Source organism: Paralichthys olivaceus, chromosome 12, assembly GCF_024713975.1.
Source record: "Paralichthys olivaceus isolate ysfri-2021 chromosome 12, ASM2471397v2, whole genome shotgun sequence".
NCBI classification, from domain to species: domain Eukaryota; kingdom Metazoa; phylum Chordata; class Actinopteri; order Pleuronectiformes; family Paralichthyidae; genus Paralichthys; species Paralichthys olivaceus.
The window spans coordinates 16,238,773-16,254,131 of record NC_091104.1 but is presented as its reverse complement, the minus strand read 5'-3'; the positions used below and the strand labels follow the sequence as shown (position 1 = coordinate 16,254,131).

General features: G+C 42.3%; 1 protein-coding gene across 1 annotated transcript; it reads right to left on the bottom strand.

Annotated features, from left to right (window-relative positions):
* Positions 1-3,135: 3,135 nt before the first annotated feature.
* On the bottom strand, positions 3,136-15,157 carry lin52 (lin-52 DREAM MuvB core complex component). The gene is made up of 6 exons (XM_069535956.1): positions 15,055-15,157; positions 13,213-13,287; positions 13,094-13,131; positions 12,881-12,947; positions 12,615-12,698; positions 3,136-3,551 (listed from the first exon to the last, which is right to left on the bottom strand). The coding sequence occupies exons 1-6, from the start codon at positions 15,071-15,073 to the stop codon at positions 3,496-3,498; spliced, it is 339 nt and encodes a 112-aa protein (XP_069392057.1). The 5' UTR covers positions 15,074-15,157; the 3' UTR covers positions 3,136-3,495.
* Between the last annotated feature and the right edge of the window lie 202 nt (positions 15,158-15,359).

The following is a 15,359-nucleotide window of genomic DNA, read 5'->3' as shown; positions in this document are numbered from 1 at the left end:
CATCAAACAGTGTGAAGGGAGCTGCTGATTAAGATGGAGAAAAATATTGCTGCTGCAATTAGTGGTTGGCCAGTTGAAAGTAATTAGGGCCTATTTAGTGGAAATTCTATTAATGAAGAAATCAATGTTATTAGGATATGCTAATGACACATCGGCCTGCTGGGATCCAGTCATTTATTAACATGGAGGGGTGTGAGTCAGGCTGACCCGTCAATTACAGGCGAGTCACTGCAGCCGCTCTCACTCCATCATCAGTCCTGCTGCAATCCATATCTCTCTCTCTCTTCCTGTTTGTTTGTTAGTTTGTTGACACTTTCTCCTCTTTCTCTGTGTGACTTCTAATAATCCATCTCCTGTGCAAATGGCTGATTTACATGCAGGAGAGAGGCCGCCTAATAAGGTTCTAGATTAAGGGAAGATTTAGCTCAGTCATTCGTGTAGATTGGGTTGCCCATCAAAGACATGCAGGATCTGACGGCTGCAGATTAAAAGGCAAACAGCTGTTGGGAATTTTTTTGTTTATCTGCCTCCCCCTCTTCTCTTCCTTCACTTTTCCTGCTCCTGTCCTGGCATCTTTACAAAGTGTCCTCAAACCTTTGTAAAAGCACATTTTAGCAGCTCAGGTAAACTTATCCCAGCTATAACCTTCAAAAGAGGTCAAACGCAGACAAAGAGCTGAAGGTAAAAATAAAATCCGCCCACTGTAATGAATATCACGTCCCGCTGATGTGGCTGCTAAAGCTTGAAATGCATCTGTGATAATGAATAAGCAGACGACTTGTTTATGAGCGGGAAGGTCACAGCAGAAGTGGAAACACAACTGAATACATTAGGTGGTCTCAGGCAGATACAGACCATTTCTCAACTCATCACATTCAGCCCATATATGAGCTTCTCTTCCTCTAACAGTGTCTTCTGTTTTTTAGGAGGAAGGTGTTGTGAATGTACTCATCTGCTCTCAAACACAAAGACAGAGAGTGATTTTCCTCCTGTTTGTGTGATTCAGTCTCTGCTGAATCAAGCGGGACGCTCGGAGCAGGGAACCTGATGACAGCACACATGCAGAGCCGAGTCAGGGGAAAAAACACTGAAGCACAGCCAGGGCCTCATGCTTTCCCAAAGCACTTGCAGGGCGTGATGTGATGCCATGTAAACGGCCCCCCTCCCTCGCTCCCTCCGCCTGAGGAAAGAGTTTGCAAGCTTTCTCATGGCTCCTCCACAATGGCATGTTTGGAAGCTGCCCGTCGACATTGCTTAATTAGGCGAGGAGTTGATTAATTTGTACTAATTGACAGCTAATTTAAGGACTGGGGGCACATCGGATTGACGTTTATAGGGGAGCAGAGGCTATGTGAGGTCAAGGCAGCACACTGCGGATGGATGGATGGATGAGCTGTGACCCCCCCCACCCCTCCATATGGAGGAGCAGCTCTGCATGGACTGCCCCGAAGAGGCTGCTCAGCTGCAGGGTGGCTGCTGAGGGTGACAGGCAGCCACCAGTGCTTGCAGCATATTGAGGACGCCAGGTCTGTTTTCACATCAACACTCAGCAGACTGAGCAGCGTTCAACAGTCACCAGGCATCAACAAGTGTCTGGTCACATCCTGTGTGAACTGAGACTTAAAGTACTGTATAAGGATTCTGCAAAGTATCCATTCTCTTTGTAACCAGGGACCGAGCAACCAAGAATGTTTATTGTATTGTTAGTCTACTTACGTACACATTTGAGATACTTGTACTTAACTTCCTCTGTCAGGCTTTGTAACGTTTTAATTCACTACATATTAAATGGAAAAATTAACTTGTAACTGTTTAAACCAAACGGTGCATAAACTGAGTGAAATAAGATCAATCTGGATATAACAGTAAAAAGCAACGTAGGATACACCAGCACCTGTAATAATTGAACACTCTAAATAACACAGAAAGGATTAGTTTTCTTATTGACATTTTCAAAGCAGGATTTAACATTTAATTAAGTACTTTTTTTATTTTAAGCAGTAACTGTACCATTTATTTAAATTTCATGTTTGTGTTGCAAAGTTTGAAACTTTGATATTTGCTGTTATAAATGTTTCCACGGCATAAATAAACAGAGGGTGTTATTGTTTCTAATAAGCCATTCAGTCTGCAGTTATGGATGTTAATAAGTAATCAATAGTGTTTATCTTTTTAAATAGCAATCCATATCTCTGCACTAGCTCCACAACTTGTTTCCAGAATATAAAGGAAAGTGAATTTAAGTGTTACGTTTCTAAATAAAGTGGTACTAAACATTGTATAGGGATTGTGTTACCCATGTCAATACTTGCGATAATTGTGTAACAGTAACATTATTAACATCATTGGATAAACGTTACAGCCTATATCATTGTGTGTAGGCCACTTTCTGTGCAGCTGGATTATCCTACACAGTCCTGACTGCAGCTGTTAGCCCATTAAATGTGATTTCTGGCCCCATGGTCCATGCTGTGTCCAAGACCCTCTGTCCCGGTCTCAGCACACACGGGGGCAGTAGGTGTTTCTGAAAGCTGAGGAATTGTGTAAATAACCCATATTTTTTTCAGAGGGGTGAGCCAGGGTCCGTGTGAGAGGCAGGGGGTGCAGCCACCGAGGCAATGGCGGCCTCTGTCCGTGTGAATCGGAAAGACGCTCGGGGGGCTTATTAAGAGGCCTGGGGAGAAGTGTAACTTGTTGGGAGCGAGCGACCAGAGCCTCAGCGACATCTCCAGCCGAGAACAGTCCGAGGCATTGTCCTACCTAATTATGGCGGATGGACTTCTTTTTGTTTCCCATTCGGCACGCCTGTCTGATTCTCTTTTTGCCCGGCTGCTAGCTCCGACGACGCTGAAGTGTGCTAATTAGAAAAGAAATGGTCCTAGTAATTATGTCAACTCTCATTAACTGCGACGACAATGAGCAATATTATTTTTACGCAATGTTTTGTGTAGGTAGTGGGACCCTGCTTCTAATGCTCATTAAACGGAAAACCTGCCCTGGTAGTCGTGGGAGCACTCCCACGTCGGGGGCTCCTTTCACTTCCACAGCCGAGTTAGCATCATAAAAACTGCTGCATCATCAGAAATAGCTGCTCTGGCTGCAAGCTCCTATCACCTTATGAAAGCCAAATTCTTCTCATGTTAAAACTTTATTAATACAACCTCACAAATTGCAAAAAAGATGTAAATCAAGTTTAAAATAGAAATAAGAATAAATAGAGAAAATATAATCAAGGCAGGTCTACAAGCTACAGAGACATTCTGTGAAAAGTAGTAAATCATATGAAGTTTCCATTAAAAGGAAAGGCATCTATCTAGAGGAGGTAAACTGAGGAGTGTGGAAAGATGACGTCAGCGTTTAGCTGCAGTTCACTGTCTGAGAGTCTTTGTCGTAAAGGTCTGAACATGTTCAGATGATATCGCTAAACACAGATCTGATTCAGCTTGAAATCACAAATGTCCCGCCACTTGAAGAACAAAGAAAAAGACGGATTTGTCACTTCTTGGGTCTCTCCAAGATGTTCAGGAACTTGCCTCTGGTCATTTCCCTCGCTGGAAAAACAAGAAGACACAAAATCACATCATCAGCATAAAGAGCTGCCCAGGTTAAGAGACCAGTTATAATCATTACCTACTGGAAACTACCGGACGGATTACTTCGCAACTTGGTGGAAGGATGTCAGGAAAGAACCCATTTAAATTTGGTGTAGATCCGAATCAGGGAGCGGATCCAGGATTCTTTTTGGCACTTTTTTTAAAATTGTGTTTTTCAACATTTTAACCAAATAATTCATTGTTCTAGATGAAAAACAAAGAACAGCTTTTTTTGGTGGACTGATATTTATGAGTATTTGAAGTCCGATGCGGCTTGATTGAAGTTAAGAGGACTGTTGGCCCTTGGCGGAGGTGCCTGCTCTCCTGAGTGCTAATCGAGTTGTTATTATGATCATAAGTCTCCAGATTAGATAAGTTGGTAAAACCAGAACAAAGCCGTCAGCCTCACACGTCTGCCTGCAGCTCTTACCACGTCTGAACCGTTGTTTAGTTATGCAAAGCATGTATTTAATATCTGCAGCATCACGCTGGGAGGTAATTTATACAAACATCTGTTCATTCACGACATGGAAAACAACATAAAATGGAGACATAGCTACCACATAGTCTTGTGATATGCCTGATTGGTATCTCAGTGTAGTGAAGCTCACGTACTCAGACCTACTGCATTAAACGGTGATTTGTGTCTTTGTACGTCATTAGAGAGAAAAGGTGCAAAATGTCTCTATTACCCTCGACATGCAAATATGGAATGTTTATAAAAAAGTGACAGATTATTAATTTAGTAAATATAATATCTTTGTTATAATCTTGATATTTTACTGTACTGTATTTTAAGTACATATTTTTGTTTCTTTAAGGATTAGGAACCATTATTTTTGGTTATACACAGTATACAGAGTTCTATAATTCATATTGTTCTGACTTTAATAACTTATTTATTTATTTTTGCTACCGCAGAGCTGCGAGAAACAATTATATTTCTATTCTATTTTCTTTGAGACCAAATCACAAAACCTGTGAATTAATGAACCCTTATATAAAAAATTGTAACTAGTATCTTTGATTTTGCTAATTTGACCCAACTACTCATTCTGTCACACACATCTGACATTTGTGATGCCAATAAAACAAATTGGTTAAATTATTGACACGTGTAAACAAAGCATAGAGGTAATTCCTTGTCGACAAGATGTCTGGGTGGTTTCCAGTCACCTAGGTGAACTATATACCACCCAAGTCCCTGCAGAAGGCCCTTTGTGAAACTGATCTTCACTGGGAGTGAAATCATTTCTGAGGCTTTTCTGCCAAAGTCAAACTGTTGTGTCACTATGGAGACGGTGAGGACTTTCCTGCAGTATCGTCATAAACCCTGGAGAGCCACCTCCCAGGTACAGTAATCACTCTCTGTTAAAGATAAGAAGAGGATCAGCCTCTCGGCACCACTACAGTCTTTATCAGCACCAAGCTGGAATCACCTCAGCTACTTTATTTTAACTAACCTTGTACACCACACAAATATAACACAGGAGCGCAGCCGAGTGAGGACTGATTTCAAATGGGAATTAAAGTCATCCACCTTAACGATGCATCTAAGAAGAATGTGATCAGGATCTCAACTGCTGAGTGCCTGTGTGCTGGTTTGAAGGGGCCCCGCCTCCCCCTGTCCACGGTAGCTAATGAAAAAAGCCGGGTCAGTTACTAATTTAGATGAGTCGCACAGTGTGGAATGATAATGGTGCATCTGGGCGTGGGGGCCACGTCACCTTGAGGTGTCCGTCATTAGGTTAAAGATGATGCTAATTGGAATGGGACAGATTCATTTTGCACTTTGCTGTCTCTTCAAATCACGCTAAACAAAGTCATCAGGGGAACCCTGCACATGCACGGGTGCTTCAGATTGAAATGAAGCCATCAAAATTAGGCGAGAGAAAGTAATTAAATTGAGATGACCCTAAAACCACAAGTGCCTTGATGCCATTTCATTATTAGGAGAAGTTATGGTATGAACGGTATGGGCTAGCAGTTCATATTTTTGAATCTAAAGGTGTCATCCTTCTGATTCTCTTGTTATCTCTTCCTCCATCTCTTGATGAGCCCAAACTGTAAAACAGATCAAAGAGGGCGGAGCCCTCTCCTCCTGAGACCCCTCAGCCCACCAAGCATTTTATTAATTATGGCTCAGTTCAGCCTCCCGCTACTCAGACAGAGACTCGTAGACATGATATCATCTCATTAAAGACCCAATTAAATATAAATCAGTGATCAATTTATAATGTCTCTCTTTTTTATAAAAATACTAAATATATAGAAAAGTGATGTGACTGGCAAGTTGAGGTGGGATCTGATTTTGGTGATGAGGCCAAACAAAATTTAAGAAATGTGTTACAATATATGCAAGACAAGGTAAAGTGTGCATAGGTAGTGGGACCACGGAAAGAGAAACAATTGCCAAAGTCGCAGATTTAATGGCAACAACAGCTCTATTCTTTTCAAGTGGCTCAGGAAGCCACACCCTGTTTTTCTGTGCATTTTCAGTTTCAGTCATATAAAAATATCAGTGACAAAGCCAAGAATTCAATAAGTAAAAATGTCACAAAAGAAAGTACAACAGAGTGCAATGAAAAGATATTCAGATATTCAGCAGGTATGACCTGGTGTATGTAAATCACTTGACTTAAATGTCACCGAGGCTTCTATTCTACTGGAGAAATGAAGGGATGTTACAGACAGAACCATCAGATATGTGTGGATAGAAGAGGAGACTGACTTCCTCAAATGAACACAGAAAAACAAACAAACTACATATTTCTATCGCATTTTCCACATTGTTTTTGCTTGAGGTTAGACTTGCGCTCTTTTAATTACATCATCTCATTGCAAACCATTTCCTCTGGAATAATTTAATGGTCCTGACTTGGAGAATTATTACCACCAACCACTTGTCTCGATGCACCCAACTGCTTATGTTTTTGAAGGGTACTGGACAGAAACATGAATTCATTTGCATGATTATTTACCAATTATTTGGAAATTTGCTTAAAATTCATAAAATATTTGTAGTTACGTGACAGTGAGTTAGTATGTGAGACACTGATACTGAAATGTATCCTTTATTCATTCACACCTGAGACACGTTAAATGTCTTCAGTGAAAAATACTAGTCATAAAAATTTCAAAATAAAAATCTGAAGAAAAAATGTGATAATAAATGGATGATTTCAGATGTGACTGTAACTGCTGTATTATCAAGTATTATTTATCAATCATTTATTTTGTATTAACAGACAGGCTTAGCTTAGAGAGCCTCTAAATCACCCACTACTACACACACACACACACAGACAGACACACACGCGCTTTGTCATACAACATGGGAGATCAATACTGATTAGTGGGATTTAGAGATTTGTTTAGTTGATTAGAAAGGTCAATTACTAATTTTGCACTAAGTTAATCAGCATCTTGTTACGGCTGCCATCCATACTAAATGACACCTTATGGATTCTGGGGGCCATTTCCTTGCCCTGTTGATTTGTTGCTATCCTATTATCATTTAGCCGCGACTGGTGTGAGATTCCATCATAGTCTAACATGGTCATTCAGTAAACAGCCACATTGTCCTGCATATAGTTTTTTTTACCTAAATCTGATATTCAGCGTTGCTTGTATTCAACTTTTTATCTCAGGGACATTTCATTTTCATGCATAAACAGACACAATATAAAAAGAAACAGAAATTAGTCAAGTTATCATCAGGCTGAGGGATTACCGCCCAGATAGATAGGCCACTATAGAGCAGATAACAGTGGAGCAGCCTGCTAAAGGTCTCTGCCTCTTGTAGCCCACACTCCCACATCATCAGTCCACTGATCCTCTGGATATAGATCTACGTTTGATTACTGCTGCTAAGCTGTAACAATAACAATGGAGATGAACTTATCTGAAGAAAAACTCACTCTAAAGCCTGAGGCAATTCGGATTTTTATAATTAAAGCCAACACTACAGGAAATTCTGTGGTGCAAACCTTAATGTTACAGCAATTTTATTTTCAGCTCCAGGCCAGCAAATGATTTTCATTTGCCAAATCCCTGGTGGCTGAAATGTAAATGCAGAGGAAACGCGGTGGAGTAACATCTTACTTTCCCCTCGTTTACGGTGAGTGAGCTGGGTGTCATTGTCACAACCCGCCCCCAGGCCCCTACCCCACAACTCCCCTGTGTATAAAATGAGAGTAATCATCGCTCTGCCCCCCCCCCCGCCTCCCCTCCCACACACAAGATGGCATGCTCCCAGTGAGCGGCTGGACCCCTGTTAGCTCCAAAGATAGATGACCACCTGGGTTAACAGGAGTCCTGGCCCCCCGGCCGCGACTGCCCCGATTCACTTTCATTAAGAGTTAAGAGGACTTATCTGACCCTCACTGCCCATGTCCGAGTGCCACTCAGCTATAACGGGCTTTAAGCTTTATTTAATGGATTTAACATCCACTTTCACTGCTATCCTCCCCGGGGACGAGGGAGACACGGAGGAGATGAAACGCACACACAAACACATGAGCAAAGAAACACTTGGAGGCACACACATTCAGCATACACATCCCCACCCCCACTCCCCCTCCCACAACCAGACACCCCCGCCCTGCAACACATACACCTGACGCTCATGTTTGTGTTCAAAATTCAATTACCCACTTATTGATACTTCACAGGGATATTTAAGATGCAGACACGAGCTGTGATTTCCCAGGGGAGCCACTGGTTCCTCTTTATGTCCCAACCGAGAGGGCCCACCCCTCCTCGCCTCTTCCTCCCACTTCTCCAATGCATTTTCGCCTGGTTGACACACCACACACACACACACACACACACACATATACACACACCCAAAAACAAACACATCTGCACCTCCCATCCCCTGCCCCAGCCTATGCCTGTTCAAGAGGTGTCCTTATTAATAGGCAATCAGTCAAAAATCATTCATTAAAAAGCCTAAAAGGTTTTACACCCGCACTATGATTAGCTGGGAAAGAAAATCCAATGAATTCCTAATGCCTTTATGGAAATGAGGTGTCATTTCCGATCTGCTCAGGGAGGCGGCAAGCAGGCAGAACTAAGGAGCAGTGTTCAAGTGTGTGTGTGTATGAATGTGTGTGTGTGTGTGTGTGTGTGTGTGTGTGTGTGTGTGTGTGTATTAAGCGCTGCCTCCCTCTTCTTTCACACTTCTCCAACACTGATCCTGGTTAAGATGTGGACAGGCTCTGTCACACACAGCTGCAACCTGCTATAGCGAGGAAAGAGATACTTCACCCTGCTGCAAAACATGTTTGGTATGGCTCACATTTCTTTCAACAGGCAATGACTATAAGTAGCAGCAGTATTACCAAACAACACACCCAATAATTCGGAAAAGAACAATTTGAATGATCTAACCACACCAGGTTACTGAATATTGAGATGATAAACACTGAGCCTCTGAACTGGACCATCCTCTATCCTTGTCTCAGTTTCCTTACAAGGAAACACACAACCCTGACATTCATCGCAGCTACGAGCCCACAGAGACACAGAGGAGTAGTAGAGGGTGAGGAGGAGGAGGAGGAGGAAGGGTAGTAACGGCAGTGGTGGGGAGGCATCCCCTGTTCCTCATTCAGCGGCTGTCAGCTCAGGCACTTCATAACCGCCCGCTCCGCGGTCAGCCCGTCCTGATGGATTGATGGAGGCACATTAGCGCCAGTGGGGCCCAGTGAATGCAATCATATTCAGCAGCGGCATGCTTCTAATAGGCCGGAGATTGATCCTGAGGGTGAGGAGGAGGTGGTGGTGTTGAATGAGGGCCCATTAGGAGCTGTCAGTGCAGGGCAACCTTCAGCCTCACCTTCACAGGGGGGGATTCAACAGGGGGTCAGCCTGGGTCTAAGCTGGGTGGCATCAGGGACAGAGGACAGGTGCTCTGTGGTGCTACGGAGGTGACAACAGGTGGTCGTACACCCAGAATACACTGAGTGACAATGTTTTTACCAATATCTGTTTTTCCGTTATAATGTGTACAGAGAAAATTCGTGCGTGACAATATCTTTGTACCACTAAAGATGGAACGATCTAGCTAAAGCTGCCTTCAGATCAGACATGCACTCAGATTCTTCTCCTGAAGTTATTCGTGGGTGTATACGTGAGAGTGCCAATGTCTGAATAAGTTGCTCTGGACTTTCTCTGAGTTTTTCCTGCCAGCCTTCTGGTAAAATATCCAGGGAATCCACCATGAGTGAGTGAGAATGTTGATGACATTTCTAACATGGGACAGATGCCAAACTGAAAAATAACCCCAAAAAGAATACAAACATTTCAGGATAAAAAGGGGTGCCCTAGAGGACGCTGAAGAAAATGTCAACTTGGAAAGATGAGATTCATGAGCTTTTGGTTGTATGGGCAAGCACTGGTGTCAATGAGATGCAAACAATAATATGTGCTTTCTGCAGACTTTATACATCATGTCCTGCCTCCTGCTGCTCTACCTAGATGCCACTTGTCAACTGAATGCTTTGGAGATTTTTCTGTTGTTGTGAACACGTCTGACCGAGAGAATCTCCTGCTGCATTCTTCATATGTGAAGGACAAACTCTGCGTTATGTCTGGCCAAATAGGGTCAGTTCGTGTCTGAACATTTTTTATGAACCTGTGAATTTCACCAGCCAAAATATTTACAAGATAGCCATGCAGAGTGGCAGCTTTCTCTGTTTAATGCTCCCACCAATGACAATAAAGGAATGGTAATTTAAACACTGGTGCATATCCTCTTGAGGACCTTTATCAATGTCATACTATGAAATGTTTTCATATAATTTTAAAGGAAACATTCTTGGCTTTCTTCAAAGCCCACAGTTAGTTTGGCCAACACAGGTCACTTTAACTTTTTCCTACAACTTAACAAAACTTGTGAGTACAATTGTTGGAATTTTCTATGATTGGTGACTGAAGCTAGCTGGAGATACAGAAACGACGGCACTACAGACACTATAAAATTAACAAGAGTATTTCCTTAAATGAGCATCCTGGTGAGACAAGTGTTAAATGTCAACGTCACCTTGAGCCTACATGTGTGATAGAGCACCACCACCAGCTCCAGCAGCCATGTTACCAGTCGTCTCTGCCCTACACTGAATCCCAGAGGAACACTCAGCTTTCAATTACCTCCAATAACAGCACTTATCAGAGTCTTCAGCTCTCCCCAGAGACCCCAGGCTTGATGCCGGCGATCAGCGGCCCACGACAGGGGCATTCATCATGGGGCGGAGTAACAGCTGGGGCCCAGAGGAAGAGACACGCGTCAGGCCCCTGTGGGACCAGACCGGGCCCGGCCAGCGTCACACAGTAAATTACTGGGGGTGCTGTTAGGGAGGGGAAGTGGGCATAAGGGGGCGTCACATCCTCCCTTCACATCTATGTTAACACATGTGTGCAAACAGGAGCATGCAGCAACATGTGCACAGTACATGAGCTGCAGGAAAGAGCAGGAACCAGCATCAGAGCTGCTTAGGTGGATTCCATCCACAGGGGAATGATGTTCTTTGTAATGTCTGGTTCAGGTCCTCACAGCAGTCGGGTGGGTGAGTTTTCATAGCTTGATTGTGCTGTGCCCATTAACAAGCTCCCTCTTTAATGGTCCACATGTTGAAGGGGGAGGGGCAGTAAATCCTGTCCCCTGCCCTTCCTCTGCCCTGACTCCGCGGTGTCTCGTTTATGGGGAGTGAAGAGTGCACAAACATGATGAAAAAGTAGCTGAGATTTACAAGGCCTCCCATGACAGCCAGGAAAAGGAGAAAATTAAACCAGAGAGCATTAAACAGGCACCCATTACAGGGCTGCTCCGACACCAATAATAACCATCATTGTATCCCATCATCCCGAGGTACACGACATGATTGCAAAGCCTGCGGTCCTACACCTATGACAGCTAACATCTTCATTCCAGCCAGATTACCGCCTCTCTGGATTTAGAGTCATGCAGATTAGACACTTTCCCAACAAAATCACCTTGTGACTCGTCGTCTATGCAAATACAACACATGCCACACAATCTATAGATGCTTCCTGTAGTTTGTTAATATGTATTTAAGCTCCCCTGACTCATGTAGTTTGTCTTTTTAGATATTTGTGCAACTCCTTTTAAAGTCTGGAGGATTTCTTAAGATAATTAAAAAGTTTATACTTATGCATCACTTTATTTGACATCAATAAATTCATAAATACCATCTGTCTTTATGAAGAATGAGCAGTTAGCTTGTTATAAGCCAAAAGGGTTGCTGGCCACACTGCATTATTTCTACTGCTCTTTCTCTACATTAGGTCACTTTTCCCTTATACACATGGATTTAACTGATTTAACCTACATGTAAATTTATTTATACATCCGCTCACAGTGAGGGGGCGGCTACACCACAATTCTTCACTGCTTGTGTGCTTTTTCACTGGACAAATAAATACCCATCTTTCTCTTAGGAAAATATGAGCACTTATCTACATCTCTCTAATCCACACTCCACAAGGATTATGACAATAGAGGTAGTGGGGACTGGATTAAAATGTAGATTTTGCCTCCATCAAATGCTCGAGCACTTGTTGTGTGGGCTCTTGTGGGGCATGACCCCATTTCTTACCTTTTCCTATTTAACAAGATTGACCCAAATCCATTATTTTAAGACCTCAAGGTCATTTTATTTACGCTGTTTGTCAGGCGTGAAGAGCTGACTCTAAATCGCAAAGTTTTATTTTCTACATTTGACCACTGCGTAAAAAACACATAAGCTTGTGTGCAGGGAACCTGTTTGGGTTTTGAATGTGAAAGTGAAAATCCACCCGCTCGATGCAAAAGGATGTGAGCACCATCTAGTGGTGACATGTGACGTTTAAAGACACCTTATATTTGGATCAAGCCAAACGCTTTTATGAACATTGTCTGTGCTGTGAGTGTGAGTGTGTGTGTGTGTGTGTGTGTGTGTGTGTGTGTGTGTGTGTGTGTGTGTGTGTGTGTGTGTGTGTGTGTGTTGTTCATGTACTTACACTCCTCTAAGCCCAGCTGGTAAGCCAGGTTCTGAAGTCCTTTGACCTTCTCCATCAGGTTGGCTGTGGTCAGACTCCCCAGCTCTGCAGAGGCAGAACAGGACCGTTAATAAAATCTTTATTTAACTAGTTTCAACAAAATGTTATCCCGTTTGACAGGATTATATCTGAACGCTGTTTCACTACAATCATCTTGTTTTTATCACCAACTGTTGCAGGTGAACTGAAAATAACCACACATCTGGAAATAAAGTACAGGTACACACCTTTCAACATCTCAATGTCCTCACTCTCTAATTCAGCCATCCACTTGGGAGGTGAGTTAGTGATGGGCTGAAACATAAGACACAACAAAAGTCTCAGCAGACAACTCACCAAAGATTTACACAGCAGGCTTATAGAATATTATAGAGTATGTGTCTGGCCTACTGAATGATCTGGTTTGTAAATCAAAGCGAGTCATGGTGACTATAACTCACGTTTTTACAAGATGCAGCAAATTCAGCCACACCAGGCACTGTGTGAGAGATTACAAGATAATTAAACACAACATTTTAACATAACTCCATAATAAGAAGACATAAGAGTGTAAACTTACACTGTTCTGGCCACAGGTCTGGTGACGCTCTGTCCAACTTCTCAAAACTCAGCAAAGACGACTCAAAGTCATCACCTGAAAACACAATGAGGGCGGTACAGTGGTGGAGCAGTTAACACTGTTCAGCAAGAGGTTTTTGGTTCTGTTTGCATGTTCTCTTCATGTTTGCGTGGGTCTTCTCCGGATTCCTCCCAAAGACATGCAGCTCAGGTCGACTGGAGACTTAAAGTTGACTTTGTGTGTGACTGTCAGTGTAAATGTTTCTCTCTGTATGTTGGTCCTGTGATACACTGATGATCTCTCTAGGGGGAATTCCACCACAAGCCCAGTCACTCCTAGAGTTAAACCAATGTACTCAAACAAAGAACTATATTTGTTTTGCATTGGTAAGTATGTGTAATCATAATTGGGTTTAAAAAGTGTTTAACCTTTAGCTGGCCAAAGGTTATAGGTTATGTTATATAAATGCAAGTTGTTTTTTAAAGTTCATACAATAATCCATGCAAATGTTTTAAAAGTGACACATGCCAACATCATATTTCATATTTATTCTTTTTTCTGTCAGATACAGCTATGTATAGACAACGTTTGAAATGTAAGTTGATTCTACAACAACCCTCACTGATATGAAAATGAATGGTCTTAAGATTGACACTTCAATTCTCACATTGCACCTGTGTTGTATTACTGTACGATATTTCATGTTAACAGTTGATTAACTGACCAATGTCTGATGAATCAGCAGCTTTTTTAGGAATTAAATATTCTATGAAACATTTTCTGTTTCCAGCTTCTGAGATGTGACCATTTGATGCTTTTTCTTGTTGGATGTTATGGTGAAATTAATATCTTTAAGTTTTAGACTGTTGGTCAGAAAAAAGATCTGAAGGAATCAGCTTGGGGATGTTGGAAAGTGCAACTATATATTAATAAACCACCACAATTTTGATGAATAGCAAAAAACAAAAGTTCAATGTCCTTCAATATAATACTTATAGTTTGTCCAAGCACAGTGAGGAGGTATTACGCGTATTTGATCTACATCAGATGTGTTTAAAACCATAAAACTTTACTTCGTCTTTAGATTTAAAAGAAATAATGATATCACATTTGTCCTGATACTTATCAATAAAGACATATATGAAAATGTTCATCTTGGCATAGCCTTTGGCCAAATAGCCCAGACGTAACTGTAAGAATCACTTCGCGGTGGATTCTTGTTTTACACCAGACAATTAAGCGATTGATAGAAATAAACTAGGGGCAGATCACTCAATGATAATCAGTGGTTGATTTCTTCCCGGAAACATACAGACCTGAACACTACCCTCATCACAAGAGCACAACAGTCATGTATTAGATTTCATTATATGTTATCTGCAGCACATGTTGGTGTGAACTGGGTGTGTACAGTTCATTACACTGTTAAACCAGCGTACAACCTGCTGTGAATACAACGTTACGTCCAAGGTGAGACGTGAGAAATAAAGCAACTACAACTACAGTGGTCAGTAAAGTGTGTCGGTGCTGTGACTTCACTGTCACACACACACACACACACACACACACACACACACACACACACACACACACACACACACACACACACACACACACAGGTGATGGAGCCTCGGACGGCAGCTCGGTGTGTTTACTGTTGTGCTTCCTGTGAGCTAACGATTAAAAACACCGGCAGACGGTAAGAACACAGCTAAACACGTGTTTTCCGTCGTCTCCGCGTGTTCGTGTGGAGCAGCGGGGGAGCAGTCCACAGTTCAACGCGTAATAACGTCGAAATCACGGTTTAAACGCGGCGCAGCGGAGAAGAGAATTAGAATTTACCTCCATTTGGAGACGCCATCTTCAGAATACGCACGTGACCGACGACAGCCAATCACAACGGCCGCGCTCGGAGTTGACGTGTTTCATTTGTAATTCCCGAACACGCCACCAGGGGCGTGACGTCAAGTACAGAGAGGTAGGAAATATACGTTCTATTTACGTGATGCAGCCACAGCGCACGTTCTTTACGTAACATACGTACATTGTGTGTGTACCCCCCCATGTGTGTTCTCAGTAAAGCTGCACGGTTTTCAATAATGGTTAGAATATTAAATACTGACACTAATATTAACAATATAATAACA